The following is a 20,270-nucleotide window of genomic DNA, read 5'->3' as shown; positions in this document are numbered from 1 at the left end:
GGGAGACGTGATGAATCCTGCAGGGAGAAGCCGAGAGCGGTGGCTGCCATCAGCCACACTGTGGGGTCACCCTGTGCTGTCACCCTGTGGTCATGGAGGCTCAGAAAGCATATGTGACAAGCACTGACTCGTCCTCCATGGACAGCTGGGTTGTGTCCACCTTCTGGCTGCTGTGAACGGTGCTGCATGAACGTGGGGGTACAGACGGCTCCTCGACACCCTGCTCTCGGTTCCTTTGGATCTCGAGTGGAATGAGAAGCAGCTTTACATGGCAGGGCCTACCAGGCCCCTCATGATTTCTTCCTTGGGGGACCAGCTCCATCAAAGACGTCCTGGTGGAAACACCGCCTCCCGCCCAGGCTATGGGGCCGTCCTCTAGAAGGAGCAGGGCTTCCACTCAGCTCCAGACGAGCCGACACCAGGCCGTCCTGCTCCCACGTGCCTTCCTTAGTCTGCCTGTCCTGCCTCCTCTCCCATTGCCAGGCCCTGGCACAAATGTGTACGCTACACGAAGACTTCACGTGTTAGTTACTCGATGGTTTAGCCAGCGGCACTCAGTGTGGTACCCAGTGGTGTGGAGGATTGGACACATGCAGGGAGTGTACAGGAGCACGTGGCAGGAGGTTAGGATAGCACGTGCTTCCCTGAGGACAAATGCTCCTTCCAGGTTCATTCATTCTGGTCTTCCACCCCTGCTGTCATTAGATGACTGTGGTCAGACACCTCGTGTTACGGAAGGAATGTGTCCCCCCTTCCTCTCCCGTATCATATGTTGAGGTCCTAACCCCCAGGAGTTCAGAATGTGGTCTGATTTGGAAATAGGATCTCAAAATTATATTTGCAGATGTCATTAGTTAATATGAGGTCGTAGAGGACCTGTGGTCTGTAACCCAGTGGGACTGGTGTCCTTACAAAAAGGGAAATTTAGCACAGACGGGGAGAAGACCAGGTGAAGGAGAGGCAGAGATGGGCTGATGCTTCCACAAGCCAAGGAAAGCCAAGGTTTGCCGGCCACCACCCGGGAGACAGGCCCGGAGCAGCCTCTCCCTCAGCGGGGGAAGGAGCCCAGCCTGGTGACACCTTCACCTCCAGACCTGGGAGGGACACGTTCTGTTGTTTAAACCGCGGGGTCCCGGGGCCTTTGTTAAGGCCCCGCTAGCAGCTAGCAAACTAATTCAGGTGGGTGCCTGCTGGGCCTCCCGGTCCCCTTTGACTACAGGGCAATTTCTTTCACCTCACTAATTACACATCACTTGCAGGAATGCAAGGGATCAGAGGTACCGCCCACCTGGTCCCTGGGCCTGGGGGGTCCTGCAGATTACTCAGGGGCACCCCACAGCAGCCCGGAGTGGAGCCCCGCCCCCCTGCGCTGCCCCCCCCCCCGCCTTCTGCGCATGTCCGCAAAGGCCTCTCCCCCAGTAGGGTGGGGCTTTGGGCGCTTTATGTAAGGGACTCGCGCATATTTCCGGTTTCTCCCCCATTCATTCCTGCCTCGCAGCCATGTCACTGCGGCGGCTGCTCCTGCTGCTCCCGGCCTCGGTGAGTAGGATGTGGCCGCAGGGCAGCGCCGGGAGGCCGGGTACGGGGAGGCCGGGCGCGACCTGGACAGGCCCGGGATGAGCCCCCTCCGGGCGTCGCCGAAGGGGACTGGCTGGGGATCTCGCCGGGTCCCAGGCGCGCCCTGACCGCCCTGCCACCCCCATTCTTCCGTCGAGGGCGGCTCCGGACAGGGCGGGGAGGCCAGTAGGCCGGGTCCTCGGGCGCTGGGCGCGCGCAGGAGTCTGCGGTGTGGGGGAGGGTGGCGGTGGAGTGGGGGGGGCGTGGGAGTGGGGGGATGGGGGAGTGGGGGATGGGGAGTGGGGGGGCGGGGAGGCGGGCGGGGGAGGGGGGGCGCGGGAATGGGGGACGGGGGGGTGGGGGGGCTGGGTCCTCGGTGTCGCCTACAACCGCAACACTGTTGAAGTCCCAGCCAATAGTTTCATGGAGTGCATGGCCGTTCTTATTTGGTGGAGCGAATTCCGATAACCAGGGAGACTGGCAAGCTAACTAATCACGTGACCCCCGAGCGTACCCCAACTTCTTAGAGGGACAAGGGGCGTAAAAGTCGTAACAAGGTCTCCGTGCGTGAACCTGCGGAAGGGTCATTAACGAGAAAGCGGCGGCCGCGCTCCCCCGGGGTCGGGTCCCCCGGGGTCAGGCGCATTGTCGGGGCCGCAGCTGCCCGCCCCGCCCCGCCCCCGGCACCCGCTGCCGCCCCCGGCCCCGGCCCGGCCTCGCCCGGTCCCGCCCCCACGCCGCCTCCCCCCCGCCCCCCCCCTCTGCCCCTGGCCCCACCCTCCCGCCGCACCCCCGGCACCGGCCCTGGGCGGCCTCGCCCATCGCTCCGCCTCTGCCCCGACGCCGCCGCCCCCACCCCGTCTGTTCCGGGGTCCTCCCCTCCCCCTCCGATCCCCGGTCGCAGCCCCTCGCCTCTCGGCGGCGAGGGGCCCGGTGTGCGGGGGCGGGGGCTGGTGGCGGGTCGGGGGAGGGCCTCGGACGCGGGAGGGCGCGCGGCGTGGTGGTGGGCGTGGGCGGGGATCCCCGTCACGGTCTCGGCGGAGGTTCCGCCTCCCGCGGGGAAGTGGCGAAGGCGGGGCCGGCATCCGGACGGGGACCGCTCACCGCCGCCTCTGCCGTCCTCCAGGGACCCCGCGCGTTCCGGCGCGGACGTTTAAAGGAAAAGAAATAGTTTAATGGAACGTTTCTCCATTTGTGTTTCTCTGACGGTTTCCTGTAAATAAATCCCAGTTAGGCGTTTTGGGCAAATACACTTCAGAGGTGATTGTCATTGTCACGGCGCCACCTCAGGCGGTCCCCGACCCATAGCCATCTGTCCCTTTCTGCTGGTGTCGCCTTTGATGCTTTCGTTCGGGGGGGGGGGGGGGTGTGCCAGGTTTCTTCACCGAAAAGTGACTTCGTCCCCCTGTAATTACCAGGTGTCTTTGTGGGACTTGCTTTGACACTTTGTAAATACTGGTTTGTCTCAGACTTTCAGTTACTAATGTTGGTTCTTGCTGGAAGCAGTTACTACTGTGGTGTTTGCAAACTGAATTTTCTTTTTGAAATCTATCTAAATGCCTTTTTCAGTTACTTTTTGCCTTATTTTCCCCCAACTTAACCAGTGCAACATAAACGGGTAAAAACTGAAAATAGAATCCCTTCAGTTTGGCTGTGAAGGAAATGAAAGGATCTGGGGACCCAGAGACCAAGGAAAGTAAAAGGTGGAATAGGAGGGAAAAAAGATCACAGAGAACGTACGATATGAAAACCACCAAGTCTGACGGCAGACATGAATCAGGATAGGTGAATAACCCGAGACATTGAAATAGGTTCAGCTCATTCCTGAACTTTCAGGTTGCTTTGGAAAGAAAAATCAGCCCTGAGCAGTTTTGAAGAGCTGTGCCTAAACGGCGGTAACACAGGACTCACACAGGAACCCGGGAGGGAAATGAAAGGGTAGAATGTAGGTGCCAGGCATGGCGTCAGTAGGATGGGGGCAGTGGTGGCATCTGCCCCAGCAGATAAAAGAGAATTCAGCCTCGGACGCTGCGCAGGGAAAAGATGAGAACACACAGCTGCTGAAACCCTTACTGATGTTCTGGAACAAAACCAAATGCTGAGTTGTAAAGGGTCCTGACCACACAGAGTGGAATTCTGACCAAGTTCTGCTCCCCCGGGGTCCCACCTGGCAGGGAAGCAGTGCCGGCCTCTGCTCACACGTGTCCATCGAGAACGTGTACGTTCATCGGGAGCAGAGGCCTCTCGGTAAAGCCAGTCTCCCTTTCTGATTGAAGGTGAGCATCGCGACCAGTGTGACCCGGTGTGACCCTGACAAGTACGAGTTAAAGAGCCTCGGCCTGTGCTGTGACCTGTGCCTGGCGGGTGAGTCTTGGGAGGCCTTCCAGAGCCGTGGGGCAGACCTGACCTGTGGGCGTGGAGCCGAGCTGCAGGCTGCCCTGGCGGGGCTTCTTTTTGGCAGTCTCCCCCCACCCCACGTCTGCACCCACCTAGTGGGGTCCACCTGTGAACAGAGGGGTTTGTCTGCTTGTTTGAAAGTGGGTGAGGTGCAGTCAGCAGGGCTTGGAAGACAGAAATGGGGGTGTATGCACAGGCTGGATGTCCCTCCTACCTTCCTGTCAGGAGTCCTTCCGGGGAACCTGGTCGGAGGCCCTCTTCCTCACACCTGCACTGCCATCTACTCACACAGACAGGTGTTCACGCTCTCAGTGACTTCAGGGGCCTCCTCTTCGCAGGTCCTAGCCACACTCCTGCACCCGCCGCCACCTGCACCCCCCTCCCACACACACTTCCTCCTGTCGGTGAACCTGTGTCTTCGCAGGGCGTCTTTCTCAGGGACCAACATCACAGCGGGGAGCTCAGCCCCGTACCCTGTGCACATGCCCCAGCACACACCTGTATTCACACACGTGTGCACACGCATAGCTGCACACACCACACTGGGAACAGAAGGGACACACTTGGTCGGGTGTGACCCCTGTGATCTGCTGGCATATGTACCAGGCGCACGTTGTGACGGCCTCTCCCCGGGAGGGTGCGGCTGGGCTCAGATACGGTCTCACACGCGGTGAGCACCGGGCGCGAGGGCTCCTCACGAGTGGGTCAGACGCCTGTGTTCCTGGACCTCCGATGTCCCCTTAAATTGGGCTGGAAGCCACTGAGCCTGCCAGGTGGTCACGGGCTGGGGTGGGCTGGGCTGGGCTGGACGCACAGGCCTCCAGGCTCCCGGACCGGCTCCATCCATTTACATGAGCTGCAGGATAACGGTGAAAACCGGGCTGAGGGGTGATTCAGGTCTCTAGTTCCTGGGGCACATGCAGCGGGGTGTCAGTCCAGAACGTTCCAAGGAGACAGGAGGCGAGGGTCGGCTCTCTCCAGGAGCCTGGCCACCAGGTGCTGTGGTTGCTCCTGGAGCAGAGGTCTCCGGACCAGGTGGGGTCTGCGCTCAGGTGGCTGCCCAGAGCGTCCGCCTCCCCTCTGTGTCTCCCTCGCACAGGCCACTACGTCAGCAAACACTGTGACGGGACCCGCCGCACGCAATGCCTCCAGTGTCCGCCTGGCACCTTCATGGCCCATCCCAACAGGGAGAGCGGCTGCCTACCGTGTACCCAGTGCCGGGAGGGTAAGTGGACTGTGGGTGGGCACGGTGGGCCCTTTGGTTTTTAAAGCACACTCTCCCTTCCACCTGGCTCGTGGCATTCGTCCCAAAGGCAGTTAATACAGATGAACTTGGTGACGGAGCTGGCAGAGCAGCCACCACCCGGAGTGTGTTTTCCCATGATGAGACGTGTACATGGTTAAAGAATCAGTCTGCACGTTACCAGGATTTCAGAGTAGCTGAGCCCAAGAATGTTTGTACTAACCTTCATCCCAGTTTCTGTGTTTCAGCAGCGAAGTGTTCTTAAGAATATAACTTCGGGGGTGGCTGGTGGTCTCGGGGTGTGGCCCCGTTTTCATTTATCTCTCACGTTCAGTGTATGGCTCTTCTAGTTGGTAGAAGGGGGACCGGACAGATACGTGAAGGCGTTTTTCAGACCTGAATGCACCCTGACGTTTGAGGCGATGGGCGGGCTGGGGAGTTTCTGCCTGCAGCTGTGGGTGCGGGGTTATAGACGTGAGCACGCCCAGAGGGCTTCCAGAAGGGCAGTTGTCAGTGTGACTGCAGGGCTGGGGTGTCAGGGCTGCTCTGCGGCCCCCGTCCTCTGTCTGCTGTGTCACAGCCCGGAACACAGGGTGGTGGTGTCCTTCCTTTGTGGGACAAACAAGATGGAATGATTGGGGGTGTTTCTGAGAATTGGGCTCTGTCCCCCATACTCATGTTGTAAGGGCACCCTCTGGCCCCCCCCAGATGCCGCAGGTTTTGGGGTCACCCAGCAGCCTGTGCATGGACACCCCAGTACAGGAAATAAGGTCTGGCCATTACCTGGTCGTCCCTAAGTGTTGGCAAGGAGGGTGAGAGCACACCCGATGCAGCTGATTGGTCCGCTGTGGGTGGGGACAGAGTCCATCCCCAGTGACTCACCCTCAGCCTTTCCTCTTTAACAGATCAGAAGGAGGTGACCTCATGCTATCCGACCATGGATCGGCAGTGCCAGTGCACTCCAGGGACCTACTACTGTGACTCAGTGAACTGCATGGAGCAGTGCTACCGCTGTACCAGGTGCCAGCCTCGGGGGTATGGGCACACCAGACAGGCCTGGGCTGGGTCCCCACCCCTCCATTCACGGTTTGTTTGCTTTGGGTCACTCATGGACCAACACCTCCTGGGCCCTTCAGTTTCCCCATCTGTACAGTGGGGCTCATGGTAGCACCTGCCGTGCAGAGGCATCCTAAAGGTTAAAGCAGAGATACAACCTGGATGTTTCCATCTGGAGGCCGGCCTCAGTGACCCCTGGACCATAGATGCATTCATTCAATGCCTGTGCGCCCACTGCGGCCGTGGGTGGGGTGCAGCCTCAAGCCCCAGCGGTGCTGAAAACAGAAATCAACACACACTCAGTGACCAATCTGTGGGGGGATCACAGCTCAGACTGTTTAGATAGGACTCTCGAGCAGAGGCCTGCCGGGGGAGGGACGGAGGGGCCCTGGAATGTTCCAGAAGGAGGAGGCCTAGGCAGAGAGAATAGAGTGCTGTGCCCTGTGACAGCTCTGAGTGACCACTATCGCTGTTGAGGGTCCTGGGGCTGCTGTAACAACACCACAGCTGGATGGCTTTCAGAAACCACACAGATGTGTTCCTTCACAGTTGTGGAGACCCGAAGTCCGAAATGACGGTGTCGGCAGGGCTGTGCCCCCACGGAAGGCCCTGGGCAGGACGCTTCTAGCCTCTTCCCGCTGTGGGTGTGGCTGGCACACCTTGGCGCGCATTGGCTTGTAGGCCTGTCGCAACAACCTCTGCTTCTGTCTCCACGCCCGGCGTCTTCTCCTGTGTGTCTGTCTCTGTATCTGCACATGGCCTCTCTATCTGCGTACAGATGTCCCTCTTGTAAGGACAGCGGTCATTCATGCCGCCTGCTCTGGTAGGACCTCATCCTAACGCAATTACATCTACAAAGGCCCTGTTTCCAAATAAGGTTTCATTCTGAGGTTCTGGGTGGGCATGGATTTGGGGAGACATTGCAGAGGTAAAGCCGCTGGCAGAGTAGCTCACTTTTGTGGGTACATTGTAGATTCTTAATTACAACTCAGACCGTGTTCGACTGTTGGTTCGTGTACCTGACAAGTGCAAAGTGAGGGCTGCCGTCAGGTCAGGTTTGATCAGGGCTCTGGCTCCTCTAGACGTCGCTTGCCTGTCTGCTTCTCCATGGGCTTCATCTCCAGGCTGACTTCCCTCTAGGTAGAGATTTGGCCACAGCGGGTCCAGTCCTCATAGCCATACCCAGCTTTATCCCGGGACAGAGAGACGGAATGCCTGAGCTTGATTCACACTGAACCGATTTGGGCAGATGGCCTGGGAAATGCCTGGCACAAATGCCCAGAGCCTGGTGGGCCAGCCCCACGTGGGGAGCTGGCGCTGGGCCTGGGTACAGGAAGTAACCTCAGGATTTGTTCACTTTCCTCTCAGGTGTAATGGTGCCACCCTTCATGCATGCAATGCCACAAGGGATGCCGTCTGTGCTGCGGAAACGAGCCCAGTGCCAGGTAAGAAGCTGATCCCATCTCCTCAATCAGGGTCAGCAAACCTTTCCACAAAGGTAAGTGATTTAGGCTTTGCGGGCCGAATGGTCTGTGTTGTCAGTACTCAACTCTGCTGCTGATGTGACAAAGCAGATTCAGAAAGCAAACAGATGTGCTTGGCCGTGTGCTAATAAAACTTTATTAACACTACTCGTCGGTGGGCTGGGTAGAGCCATAGTTAAGAGACCAGTCTTGAGTAAACAGAATCCTTGGAGACTGCTTGGGCTTCCCCATCCTTGCCACCTGAGTGGGGTCCTGTGGGGTCGGCTCAGCTTCCCGGGCTGACTGGGTAGCTCACTGGTGCCGTCCTCCTCACGTTCCAGACGCAGCAGGTGGGGAGCTGAGTGGCTGGCTCCCAGGCGCCGGCAGGTGTCTCCTTTAGTTCAGACTCTTCCCATTTCCTCCGGCTTCCCCGAGGTAATCCCTGAGGATGTGCCAGGTTGCTGGTGGGAGATGGGGGACCTGGTCCGGTGTGTCGTTTTCCATACACACATACAAATGACCCAGGTCGTGTCTCTGGTGGCAGGCCTTGACATAGGGGGTGACAGTCCCCCGTTTGTCCTTAGTCACGATGTCAGGGCTGATTTGAACTTTGGGGTGTCAGTTTCCAGTTCAGAATTGGTGTGTTGATTTTCATTAAAAAAAAAAAAGTTGATTCAAACACTACAAAGATTCAAATAGTTATTTAATACCAAAAAAAAAAAAAAAAATTAGGAAGGGCTCAACCTGAGTAGAAAGAAAAGCCTTTGAATGGAACGGTGGCGTCCTGTGAGAGTCACTGTGGTCCCTCCGTCCTACATGGGGCTGTCACAGTCCCAATAGGCCTGCCCCGCTGCCATGTCTGTGTGTCTGTGGCTCTTACTGCTGCTGTGATGTCACCAGGGTGAGACCAGGACACCTGAGAATGGTCTTTAACAGACGCCTTCCCAGGGTGGACCCTGGCCCGACCTAGGGCCACCATGTTGGGCCTTCCACAGCCACACAGGCCGTCCTGTCCCTCCTTCCAGCCTCCAGGCTTTGCCTCCTGCTGGCCCAGGAGGAAATCCTGCCACTGTGACCACTCACGCTAAACCTCTCTCTGCTCTTCTGGCGGGAAGGACCTGCTTCTGCTTCTGAGAGCAGGACACACAGCCTGTGAACCGCGGTCCTTATTGAGACCTGGATGGAGGAACCTGCCCTCCTGGCTCCCACAGGGCGGGTCCAGTCCGCCCTCAGCAGGAGAGCGCTTTGGGGCCTGGCGATTGGGCGTCCGCCCTCGCTCCCGGGAGCAGGCGGCGTCTTCTGCAGCAGGACCCTTGGGCCAGGGAAGCGAGCTTACCCCGTTCTACCACCTGTTTCCTCCATCCAGGAAATGCAAACACGGATTGGTCAGTGCCTGTGCCTGTGTGGGTGCTCGTCATGGGGGGCATTTTCATCACTGTCGCCGTCATCGTCAGCATCTGTTGCTATAGGAGACAATGTAAGTGAGAGGTCGAGCGATCCCAGAGAAAATTAGATCAGACCCCACTGGGAGCTCCGGAGTGGGGACCTGGGGCAAGAGGTCCTGATGGGGAGTTTTCATTTAAAATACGGGGACGCTCACTTTCTAACCTGGGGGCCTGAGCTGACGTTCGGGTTAGGGGCCTTAGGGGCCTTCAGCCACGTGCTCCCCAACCAGACGCAGGGCTGCAGTCTCAGGAGGGCTGGTTGATTGCAGATGGCGCATTCGGGTGTCCTCGGCCAGGAGTAGGGAACGATTGGTGCTGCTTCAGCCACCGGGCGGGGAGGGCGGGCAGGGCGGACCCTGGGTGCTGGTGAAGGGCACTGAGTCAGCTCACCTCTCTGTGTTGCCAGGCGGGCTTCTGCAGCGGGTTGTCAATTTCTTGAAAAGTAAGTATACTTTATTGTGACTTCCATGCCTTTCCTTTCTCGTGGAATCTGTTGTCCGTTTACTATCAGTTATAGTTATGTGCCACTTACTGACAGGACACGTTTTGGCCAATGTGTCATGAGGCGAGGCCGTCTTGTGCCAGCGTCACAGTGTGCTTACACACCCCCAGGCGGGGCAGCCTATCGCACCCCTGGGCTGCACGGTACAGCCGGGCGCTCCCGGGCCACCCGCCTGCACTGCACATTACTGCACAGAACAACTCGGGATTAAACCAGCACAAGAGACCATGACACCGTCAAGAGACGCGGTGAACACGAGACGTGTGAGGCTGCTGCCGGCCACACGGCGCGCCGTTTACAGCACAGTTTGTATGAGTAGAAGAGGACACTGTGCCATAATGATTCAGAGGGTAGTAACTACATAATGCAGGGACGGGGTCGAGTGTTATCACTGTCAGGCAGTACGTGCTGTGCATAATGGTACCCGCTGTGCGTTTATGGGGCAGGCAGCCCGGGAGGCCACAGACACGTGGGGAATGTGCTGCCCTGTGACTGTACCATGTCACTGGCGATAGGAAAGTTTCAGCTCCGTTAGAATCTTCCCGGACATCCGTCGTATATGGGGCCCACCCTTGACCGAATTGTCACTGTGCAGCGATTGCATGACTCTGTTTCACTTCTCTCTCTTCCTTTTAATTTTCAGAAAAGTCGAGTGAGCCAGGCAGCCATGTAAGTATCACCCTGGGATTGGCCCAGTGGTAGCTTCAGGCCTGGACGGCAGTGGGGCCACCCCGGGGTAGGCGCGAGGCAGCAGCCCAGGCCCCCACCTGCGTGCACAGCTCAGCTTGTGGGGTGGTGTCTGCATCCCCCTACTAGAGCCCCTGAACGTCTGTGCTGGGAGAAGACTTAAACTCTGCTGGTCTAGACCCCTGGGTGGAAACTGAGGCACAGAAGGGCAGACGGCTTTGTACAGGTTTCCTGGGGCTGCCGATGGAATTGATCACACAGTGGGGGTGAGAGGCTGAAAATATGGCAACTCGCTGTCTCTCATTTCCGGAGCCCAGACGTCCGGCACGCGTGTCCAGCGGGATTGGTTCCCTCTGAGGTCCTTGGGGGGGGTCCGTCCTTTCCCTGTCCTCGGCCCTTCTGGGCTTGCCAGGCATCCGGAGTCTTTAGCTGTAGAAGCACCACTCTGCATCTGTTGTCACACAGCCCCTCCCCGTGTGTCTGCATCTCCGTCCTTATTAGGACACGAGTCATTAGACTTAGGGTCACTCTCGGCAGTAAGACCTCATCTGGCGTTTCGTTCCACAAAAGTGGTTCTGGGGGAGCTGTGCTACAGGACCCTGTCACCAAAAGTAATTCCAGTGTCCTTTAGTCATGTAGCTCCACCCTGCCCAACGAGATACTGTCCCTCATGGACACCGAGAGGCCCCCGCCAGCGCTTGGAGTGAACACGCCGCTATTGGACGAGGGCTCATCCTCAGCACCCGGGGCCGGGGTCCCCCTGCCGACCTCTGAGGACCCGGAGGACGGAACTGAGCTGCAGGTGCTGGTGGTTGAAGGCAGTGACACAGCCCCAGCCCCAGAGCCGGCGTTACAAGCTCAAGCTCCCGCTGGCTGCGAGCCCCAGCGCCGGGTCGAGGCGTCAGCACCCCTCAGTGGTCTGCAGCAGGTGAGTGGCACAGCTGCGTGGGTCTGGCTGCCAAGGAAGCCAGGCCCAGAGCAGGTCCTGGGTGCAGGGCTGTGCATTGCGTGCTAACATGCGTGCTCTTGTAAGTTCTCATGAGTTTTCTGGGGCGACTGCAATGAAGCCCCACAGCCCGGGTGGCTGACACATCAGGAATTTCTTGTCTGGAGGCTGGAAGTCCAAGATCAAGGGGTTGGTGGGTCTGGTTCCATCTGAGTCTGTGAGGGAGTGACTCGTCTGGCCTCTCCCCGGGCTTGTGCTGCTTTCCTGGTGAATTCGGGGCTTCTGGGCTTGTAGACACAGCCCGCGGTCTCTGCCTTCATGTTCACGCGCCGTTCCCCTGCGTGTGAGTTCGTGTCCCCAGTTCCCCACTCACGGGACACAGTGACATGGATGAGGGCCCACCCTAATGAGTGTCTCAGCTTTACTGTCTGCACTGACCCTATTTCCCAGTACGGTCCATTCACAGCTGCTGGGAGTTAGGACTTCAGCACGTGAATGGGGGACACAATCCGACCTGTAACAGCCCCCAATCCCCACTGTTGTTCGAGGGGTGTGACCCCCTGGAGCACCGAGGCTCAGGAGATCCTCACCCAGGTCCCACTGCTGGGAGGAGCTGCACCAAAGGGCCCAGCCCATGGCTGCTGGATCCTGTGGCCTCCCGAGCACGTGAGGTCTCCTAGGTCACGTGGCCAGACTCCCCCTATGTGCCAGACGAGGCGTCTGGAGAAGACGGAGTGTAGGGTGTAGGGGGGCGGGCACACACATCTGCAGGGCAGGCTTACAGGACGGAAAAGGCGCCCCATCCAGCCGTGTAAGGAGGAGAGTGACACTCTCATCCTGTATTGTGGGTCTGCGGGCTGGGGCTGTCCCAAGGAGTGACACATGAATAGGGTTTGACAAGATGAGAAGATGGCCACTAAGTGTCCCTTTAGGGAGAGAGGACAGTGTGTCCAGCCTCCCAGAGGGACTCAGAGCCAGTGTTTGGGGAATGACGAGGACCTGTTTCTGGATCCTAAAGGGAGGTGCACTGAGGGTAAGGGTGCCCAGGAGAATGTCAGGGGGCTCCCATGGCATAGGTCCTTGGCCCTGTGTCCCCTGGGCTGGGTGTGGACACTAGGTTCTATGGGTTATGTGCCCTCACGCGTCATTTCAGAGATGGTCTGTGACGTGTCAGATCTTCCAAGGGGTCTGAGGCAAGTAAAGTGCAGGAGTTAGAACCCCCTGCCCATGACAGCGGAGGCACTGGGCGTCAGACGCTGTGCTGGGGTCCCTGGGGTTCCCTCGGTCTGTGCTGTGAGAGTGCAGTCCATATGCCATTCTTACCCTACTTGGGGCTGACCAGCCTCAGGACAGAGGGGAGTCACATGCCGGGCCAGCCCTGTCAAGAGGCAGAGCTGGGGTGTGACCCTGCGGTCGGGCCCAGCCTCGTGCCCTCAGCAGGCGGCTCCATACTAAACAGGAACGCTCGCCCTCATCCTCAGCAGAACCGGGCATTGGAACGTCTCGAGCAGCTGCTCCTTCAAAAGGGGTCATGTTCAGCCTGGCTGGTGCCTGGGACACGGAAACTGCATTTAGGTCCCAGTGCCTTCTGTGGACAGGTGTCCTTTCCCTTAGTATTGTCCATGGTAGAGCAGGTCACGCCAAGGTGACATCATTCCACTTTGACCTGCTCTCCCCATGTGAGGAGCAGGTCCTGGATCAGAAAGAGTCAGGGGGCCATACTCAGAGCAGCCAGGCCCAGGACCCCCGCCCTCCCAGCAGGGCAGCCGTGCCGACAACAGCGTTGCCCCCCAGCCCAGGCAGTGTCCTGGGGGAGCGTGACCCACAGCACAGGTGGGCTGAGGTCTCTGCTGCCTGTGGGCTAAGGGGGCGACTTCCCCATGGGCGGCCTGCCGGCCACCTCCTGGGTTTCATGTTCCTGGAGGCCCCCCTGCCCCCACCCACCCCTCCCACAGGCACCCAGAGGGCGGTTCTATCTCAGTGGAATCCTCTGTTTCTCCTGGAATGAGTTTATTCTCTTCTCTCCGCAGGAATATGAGCATAAATATTATTTGAAGGACACTTCCTCCGTTGGTAAGTCACCCGGATTCTTCATTCGTAGCTACTGTTTAGGCGTGAGTCTCGCTTGTTTGGTGTGAATGCCAAGGTCTAGTGTCTTATTTCTGAGAAGGGGGAACAGCTACCTTCAAAAGCTCAGGGAACTTTTCCTGTGGCCTCAAAAGTCACTGCAGTGGCATTAGGGAAGACAGGCGTTTGTCCAGTACAAGTTTTGAGGGGGTCATAAAAGTTGAATGTGGTTTTTATTTCATAACACATTCATGGTTTTAAGAAACAGTGTGAGTGGTGGTAGGAATTCTTGGGGAACCCTGGGTCAGCACGTCCCCTGCTGGCTGTGATCTGTGTTTTTAGTGGGACAGGATCTTACTGAGCCCACGCTGCCTGTCAGGTGCTTTGTATCATCTCACGCTCTGGACCAGCTCTGCGACACCACCCCACTTTACAGATATCAAAACAAGACAGTCTGAAGCTGTCACCCCAGCTCCTAAACATGGCCCCCGGCGTCACCTTCTCAGTGCTGACCACCTGTGGCCTCTCAGGCTGTGGTGGGAGAGGAAGGGCAGGGCCAACCACAGCCGACTCTTCATCTCACCAAGCTCCAACTGCCCGGGGTGCTTGGTTTTTCCTGCCAGCTTCCTCGGGTCCATGATGGAGCAGCAGGCCTGTCGGGAGCCCTGCCAGGTCATGGCCCATCGCACCTCCTGTTCTGTGGGCCTCGTTCCGTTTTCGAGGGCACCTGGGGTAGCACCGGCCCCCCTCCCCTGGGCCATGGAGTGCCTCCTGGTTCCCAGCTTCCAGGGAAGGTGGTAACAGCTACAGCGGATGCGGCTCATGTCTTCCAGAAACATAAACATTCTCTTTATTGTTTCTCTTTTTTCTCAGGCACCAATAGGATCTATTTTGAATTCGAACATGAGGTTCCAGAACGGAACTGGAAAATGTTAATGAGATTTGTCGGACTTGAGGATCGAGACATTGAAATTTGTGAACACGAAAATCCCGGCAATTTGGTGGAACAACGTCATAAAATGCTCGTGAGGTGGAGAAACAAGCTAGGAAGGGAGGCTTCTGTATTTAAACTCATGGCTGCCCTCCATACAATGGAGCTCCACATGTATTTGCAGAACATTATCAACAGATTGGTTGCTGAAAATATTTTGGGTAGACACGCGGAGATCTCAGGCTAGAGTAACTCTTTTTCTCTCACGGGATTGTAACTATGCGATACTGTGGGTGGGTCGGGTCAGAGCTTCTGTCCCAGTTCCAATCCCATTGGGAACTTCCTGACTCCCACGTGGGGCTGACACTTATCTAAATGAATTTTGTGTGCAGCTTCCAATAGGGAGGTCACTTTGCACACAAACTTGTGTGCTCCTCCGCCAGGCCCAGGTCAGTGTGGCCGAGATGGGCTGATGCGTCGTCGATTCTAGGGGCTTGAGCTTCTCATCGGGCCCTGCGTGTGATACTGGGGGGGCTCACGTTCCTCGAATCCCCTTCCCAGGCGCTGAGTCCAGGAGAGTTGGTGGCTGTCTTTCTGTCCCCACCACCTCCTTGGTTTCAGAGTCACTGTGATGTCCCCATCACCTAGAACATGGTGTAGCACTGACCGGTGCTCCATGAATACGTGTAAGCAGTGATAGTTACCCGGGTGCCATTCTGAGCTGTCACAGACCTGGGTATACCTGTCACCAGGATCACACCATCCCTCGGGTCTTAATGCCTGAGGATCAGACTGGGCTGAGACTAGATCCCCCATTTCTATGGGAGGATAGGTCAGGGTGGTCCATGGTGACAGTTATAGAGAGTTTTTGAAGTGCCTTAAACTTAAAAGTATTGATGCGAAACATTGTTTTAGTAAGACGTAGAACAATTTAACAGTACGTTGTTTTAGTAAGACGTAGAACAATTATAATTTTTCATTAAATTTATTGGGATGACAATGGTTGACTTATAACTTTTGTACCTAATAAAATTTATACTGAAATTGTGTTTTCTCTAATTCCTGTGGGGTGTGCACCCTCGTGTGTGACGTCCTTGGGAGGTGACAGTGCACAGAGGGAGGCACCAGCCGGGCCCCAAGGATGTGCTTTATGGGGGCAGGGTGTCCCGAATGGTGAGCAGAGGCGGGAGAAGCCTCTTGTCTTGTTTGTGGTGCCCCCGCCCAGTCTCTGTCCCTGGGAATGACAGCTCCGTCCATCCAGTGCTCACCTCACAATGTGAGCCCCGCCTGCCCCCTTCTCTCTCACCCCAATCTCAGCAGTCCTTGGAAACAGTCACAAATTGGACACATTTCCATCCAGTGCCAAGCTTTTTCAACTTCCAATTCATCAAAAAAGTAAATGCCACAACCACTGGGTCTCTCTGTCCTGAAATGTGGGTGTCTTCCCAGCCTTTGCCGCCTCCTGTGGGTCTCCCAGGCCTGTCTGCTCGCTCACTGGCCCAGGCCACCATTTACACTGGACCATGACATGGCTTCCTATCAAGGCTTGCTTTCCCGAATCCAATCTGCCTCCAGTCTGCCCTTGGAGTGATAGTTCAGAGTACATCTGGTCCCGCCGTGTCCCCTGTCTAAGACCTTAAGGGGGTCTCTGCCTTTCGTGACTAGAAGACTATGCCTGAGTCACCAGCCATGGCCTGTGCCGCAAGCCCCATCTCAGGCCTGGGTGCTCCACATGTGCTGTGGTTGTGCCGAATTTCTCAGTGGCTTGCTTTCTGCTCGGGTCATTTGCAGGACAGTCCCCTCTGCCTGGAATGTACTCCCCATCCATCCCCAGGCCCTTCCTCTAAGCCTCCCTGGAACTAGTCCTTCCTCCAGACCTGCACATTCCTGGGACCACCACCTGGCTTGTCCCCACTCCATTTGGTGCAATACTCAAACACCCCAGTGTTGGATGGTGTGTCTTTAATGTCTGTCTCCCCACGGCGGGATGCGAACTGCACCCCAAAGCCCTGCGCCGTCTGGGCGGGCCTGCTGTTCCCACCCAACACAACCCTGGTCCTCGGGAGGCTCCGGGGCTTCTGCCGCGGCCAGTACGAACTACAAGCCCCAGCATGCCTCGGGCCGACGGCGTCGGAGCCCGCGGCGGTTGCCTAGCGACCGGGCGTGTCCCAGAAGGCTACCCGCGCGCGGGGCGGGACTTCCGGGGCCCCTGTTGCATCAGATTCTGAGAAGCTGTCGCCGCGGGTCGGGTCCGGGATTCCGAGGATGGCGGGTTGCTCGGGGGAGCAGGGTGAGTACGCGCGGCGGCGCGGGCGGGGGTGTCGCCGCGCCTGTGGGGCCGCGTCCCCGGGGCGGCGGCGGCTCCAGGACCCCAGCCCGCGGGGAGCAGAGCCTCCCCGGTGGCCCCGCGAGTCCGCGGCCGCGCTGCGGGGACCGGCCGAGCCGGCTCCTGGTGGCTTCGCCGGCGCGGCGGCACCCGGGGTGGGGCGGGCGCGAGGGTGACGCGGGGGCAGGGGGCGCGACACGCGCGGGGGCGCGACACGCGGGGGCCTGGGGCCGTCGGAGGCTGTCACGGGGCTGCGGGCGGACAGGCCCGCGAGCTCGGGGAGCGGCTCCGCCTGCGCCTCCGCTCTCGCGTCCCCGCGTGGCCGGCGCCTGCAGGCCCACGTCCCCTTTCTGTCCCCTGGGCCGCGGAGCGCGTCCCCGAGAGCCGCCCCCCGCCCGCCGCTCCGGCTCCTGGGGGCGCACTGGGCCCGGGGGGGGCTGGCCAGGGCGGCGCCCGGGGGACAGGGCTGCGTCCCGCCCGAGGACCCGCCTGCCGGGCGGCCGGACTCCAGCCCCATCTTCGCCTGCCCGGGCCGCCGCCCTCAGGCCCCCCCAGACGCCTGTAAACCAGCAGCTGGGTCGCAGCCCCGGCCCCAGAGCCCGCCGGGCTCCGTCCGCCCCCGCCCCCGCCCCCGCCCCGGGCCCGGCGGGGTCCCCGTCCTCCCTCCGGCGTGGGGGTGTCCGGGGCGGTGGGTGTAAAGGACTCGGAAGGGCGCCTGGCCGGGGACAGCAGCTGTCCGAAGGGAAGGCGGCAGCTTGTCTCTTCTTCTTAACGTGAACGTGTATTCTCGGTCAGTTTTTAAACATAAATGACGTGTTTTTCTTTAATTACTTCAGAAGTGGAGGTTTCTGGAGTCTTGGTAACAGTGGCGTGTGTTGGACATCGAGGCCTAGGTTGGGATTCATCCGGCCTTGAGCCCATTCCCGGCATTTAGGTGACGCCTTTGACTTGGGGAAGACCATCTGCCCCCTCCCCCACGAGGAGGATGGGTGGGGGGAGAGTCCACTGAGGCAGGGAGACCAGGAAGGACCCCAGGCGGTGATGGCCTGGGCCGCTGGCAGCGGTGGGCAGAGGGGCGGCAGGCCTGGGAGGACTGCGCGTGGTGCTGGGCTCGATAAGGGCAGCGAGAAACAGGTGCCCAGCTTTAGCCCGAGTGCGGGAGGACGGCCGTCCATTCCCTGGGCTTGTGGCCACGTTTGGGGCAGAGACTTGATGCCTGGAGATACACTGTGGACAAGTGACGGCTGGACGTCCGGGTCTGGTGCTCAGGAGAGTGCTGGGGTAGACGGGCGCTGGGAGGAGGGACCTGTGGGCAGAGGCCCAGGTTCCCTGGGGGGAGCCAGTGCCCCCAGGTGGTGCAGAGCGGGCTGCCTCTCTCCTCCCCTGTGGAGATTTCAGGGGGAGAGCAGGCCTTCCAGAGGTTTTCCAGCCCCCTTTCAGAGAGCCACCTGGGCAGGCTGGACAGGAAACAGGATCAAGGGGACCCAGGAGGAGGGGCTGTTGTGGAAGGTGGGCCCAAGGAAGCTGGCGGAGCCTTTGCAAAGGGGTCCCAGGGCTGGGTGCTGCCAGGGCACTTCCCACAGCTCGTAGGCCGTGCTGATGGGCTGGGACTTACCTGAGTGGGAGCCGAGACGGAAGGTGGGAAGGAGGTGCCCCACGCAGGTTTCAATGCTGCTGGAAGGAGCTGGGGAGGGAGAGACGACGTGCCTGTCCTTTCACTCAGGACTGCCGTTCCTCTGATGTGAATTTGGTTCCATCCCTGCGCCGTGTGCATACCTGGTTCCTGCGTTGGTGTGATTTCAGTAAAGGTTTCATGAAGACTTGGGCTTTCTCAACTGCTGGCCACAGTCCACGTTTAGGAGAGTCCACCATCCGAAGGCGTCCCCTGAGCGGTGTTTGTGACCGGCACTGCAGACTGGCCGGCCACGTGGACATTCCCCTGGTTGTCGGGGGCAGGACTTTGCTCTCTGGAGCAGTGTGTGCGGGGCTCGCCATGGGGACCGCCACTGCAGATGGGTCCCCTGGTGGGCGCCTGTCGTGTGACCTTGGCATTCATTGCAGGCTGGCCCAAACCATGACCACTTGGAAGCTGACCTATTTTCATTTGTGTCCTCAAGACACGCTGAGCGCAGCGACGGCAATTACTCCCGCCTGTCTGCCCCCACCCCTGGAAGCCTGTCGTCGGGCTCCCAGCCCTCCCTGCCCTGCCCTGCGGATGGTCGGATGGTCGAGGCGGCTCCGAGCTTGTGTAATCCCTGGTAACTCTCCGGGGTGATTGTCAGAATCATAGGGACTCAGAAGTGATGGCAGTATAATGGTAACGATGCGGGCTGACTGGGCGCGGGCTGTGTGCCAGGTGGCATTTTAACCTTTTACAAGTGTAATTTCACTGCTACTCACCAGCTTTACAAGGCGAGATGTGTGTTGTCAGGAGCTGGTCTCGCCCCACCCCAGCTACTCGTTAGAGCTTGAAAGCCTCCTATTGCTTAGAACGTTTGCCATGCTTTTCTTGTTAAGAAAATAACACGTGCTTATTGTAGACAACCTGAGCAAGCAGTAAAGGAAAAAGAGGGAAGTGCCCTGCCTCCGTGCACCCGGGACAGCCGCTGTCACCACGGCCAGCTCCCTGCACGGCTCTGCTCCCCAGCATGCACCTCAGCCTGTCGGGCGGCCTGTCTGCTGGTAGATCCCGGGCTTGGGGAGGGAGGGAGGGGGCAGGGAGCCGGCCGGCAGATGCCCCGGGCTCAGAATGGTGCGTCCCTCTCGCTGCGTCCCCGTCCCTCCTGTCGCCTGTGGTTCTGTCGCCGCAGATAGTTGTACAGGGACACGTGGAGCCAGGGAGAGGGCACATAGAGGATCAGCGTTGGGAGAACAGCTTCTGAAAGGCGTCTGGGCCCCTCCCGGCTCCATCCACCTCTGGCAGGCCGTCTCTTCTGTCTTTAGTGAATTTAACTTTCTCCTTCAGAGAAGAGGAGCAGGGCCAGCAGCCACCTGGGGACCGGTGCCCCGGGAGGAAGGTGCCCTGTGGGAGAATGCCTTTGCAGTTGGGTTATCCCGTGCCCTGGACTGCCCTGGCAGGCGCTGCCTTCCTTCTCCCTGGGATTCCCTGGCAGCAGTAGCCCTGAGGCAGGGGTCACCAGGGGGGCCCCTCCACTGGCGAGCGGGAGGTACAGACCCGCCTGGCCTTCCTGCGCTGTCTCGGGAAGCCACGCAGAACGGACACGGGGCTGCTCCCCAGGAGCCCACGGGCTGGGTCCTTCCCCTGAGCCACCCGCTCAGAACTTGTTCTCCGTAGGCTATGGTGACACAAGAGCAGCGGGGGCCCCCTGCAGGTGTGGCCTCTGGGCGGCCAGGCTCCTCCAGTTGAGTGAGTTTCTGGGATACAGACAGGTGGACTCAGCGGGTCCCAGCCCTGGTCCCTGGGGTGCTTCCCCCAGAGGGCTGATGGGTCACGAAGTGACATGGGAAACCCAGCCCACCACAGGAGCCCTGCGCTTGGAGATGACCTGCTGCTGCTCGCTCATTCACTCACTCAGCAAATTTATGGAGTGTCTAGAATGTTCCGGGGTTAGTTCTAGAGGCTGAGGTTGAGTGAACGAAGCGGATGAAAATCGCAGGAGGCGGGGCAGACGATAGAGGGAAGAAAGAGT

At 59.1% G+C, this 20,270-nt stretch overlaps 2 protein-coding genes across 3 annotated transcripts in view; both read left to right on the top strand.

Moving 5' to 3' along the window:
* Nucleotides 1-1,431: 1,431 nt before the first annotated feature.
* Nucleotides 1,432-15,335, top strand: LOC308503630 (tumor necrosis factor receptor superfamily member 10B-like). Its single transcript, XM_081063068.1, has 11 exons — nt 1,432-1,539; nt 3,834-3,921; nt 5,054-5,179; nt 6,103-6,217; nt 7,622-7,698; nt 9,083-9,193; nt 9,568-9,603; nt 10,307-10,332; nt 10,982-11,278; nt 13,327-13,369; nt 14,237-15,335. Exons 1-11 carry the CDS (start codon nt 1,501-1,503, stop codon nt 14,539-14,541), a joined length of 1,263 nt encoding a protein of 420 aa, XP_080919194.1. The 5' UTR covers nt 1,432-1,500; the 3' UTR covers nt 14,542-15,335.
* A 1,143-nt stretch (nt 15,336-16,478) lies between these two features.
* Nucleotides 16,479-20,270, top strand: part of CARS1 (cysteinyl-tRNA synthetase 1) — a 43,347-nt gene continuing 39,555 nt past the window's right edge. The window contains exon 1 of one of the 2 annotated variants that reach the window (XM_081064896.1): nt 16,479-16,584. In XM_081064896.1, coding sequence (XP_080921022.1) covers nt 16,560-16,584 — 25 coding nt within the window. In that variant the 5' untranslated portion in view covers nt 16,479-16,559. The remainder of the gene's footprint in view (nt 16,585-20,270) is intronic. The other variant, XM_081064895.1, reaches the window with a different exon arrangement.

Source organism: Rhinolophus hipposideros (genome assembly GCF_964194185.1).
Source record: "Rhinolophus hipposideros genome assembly, chromosome: 10".
Taxonomy (NCBI): Eukaryota; Metazoa; Chordata; class Mammalia; order Chiroptera; family Rhinolophidae; genus Rhinolophus; species Rhinolophus hipposideros.
This window is presented reverse-complemented; position numbering and strand designations above follow the sequence as displayed.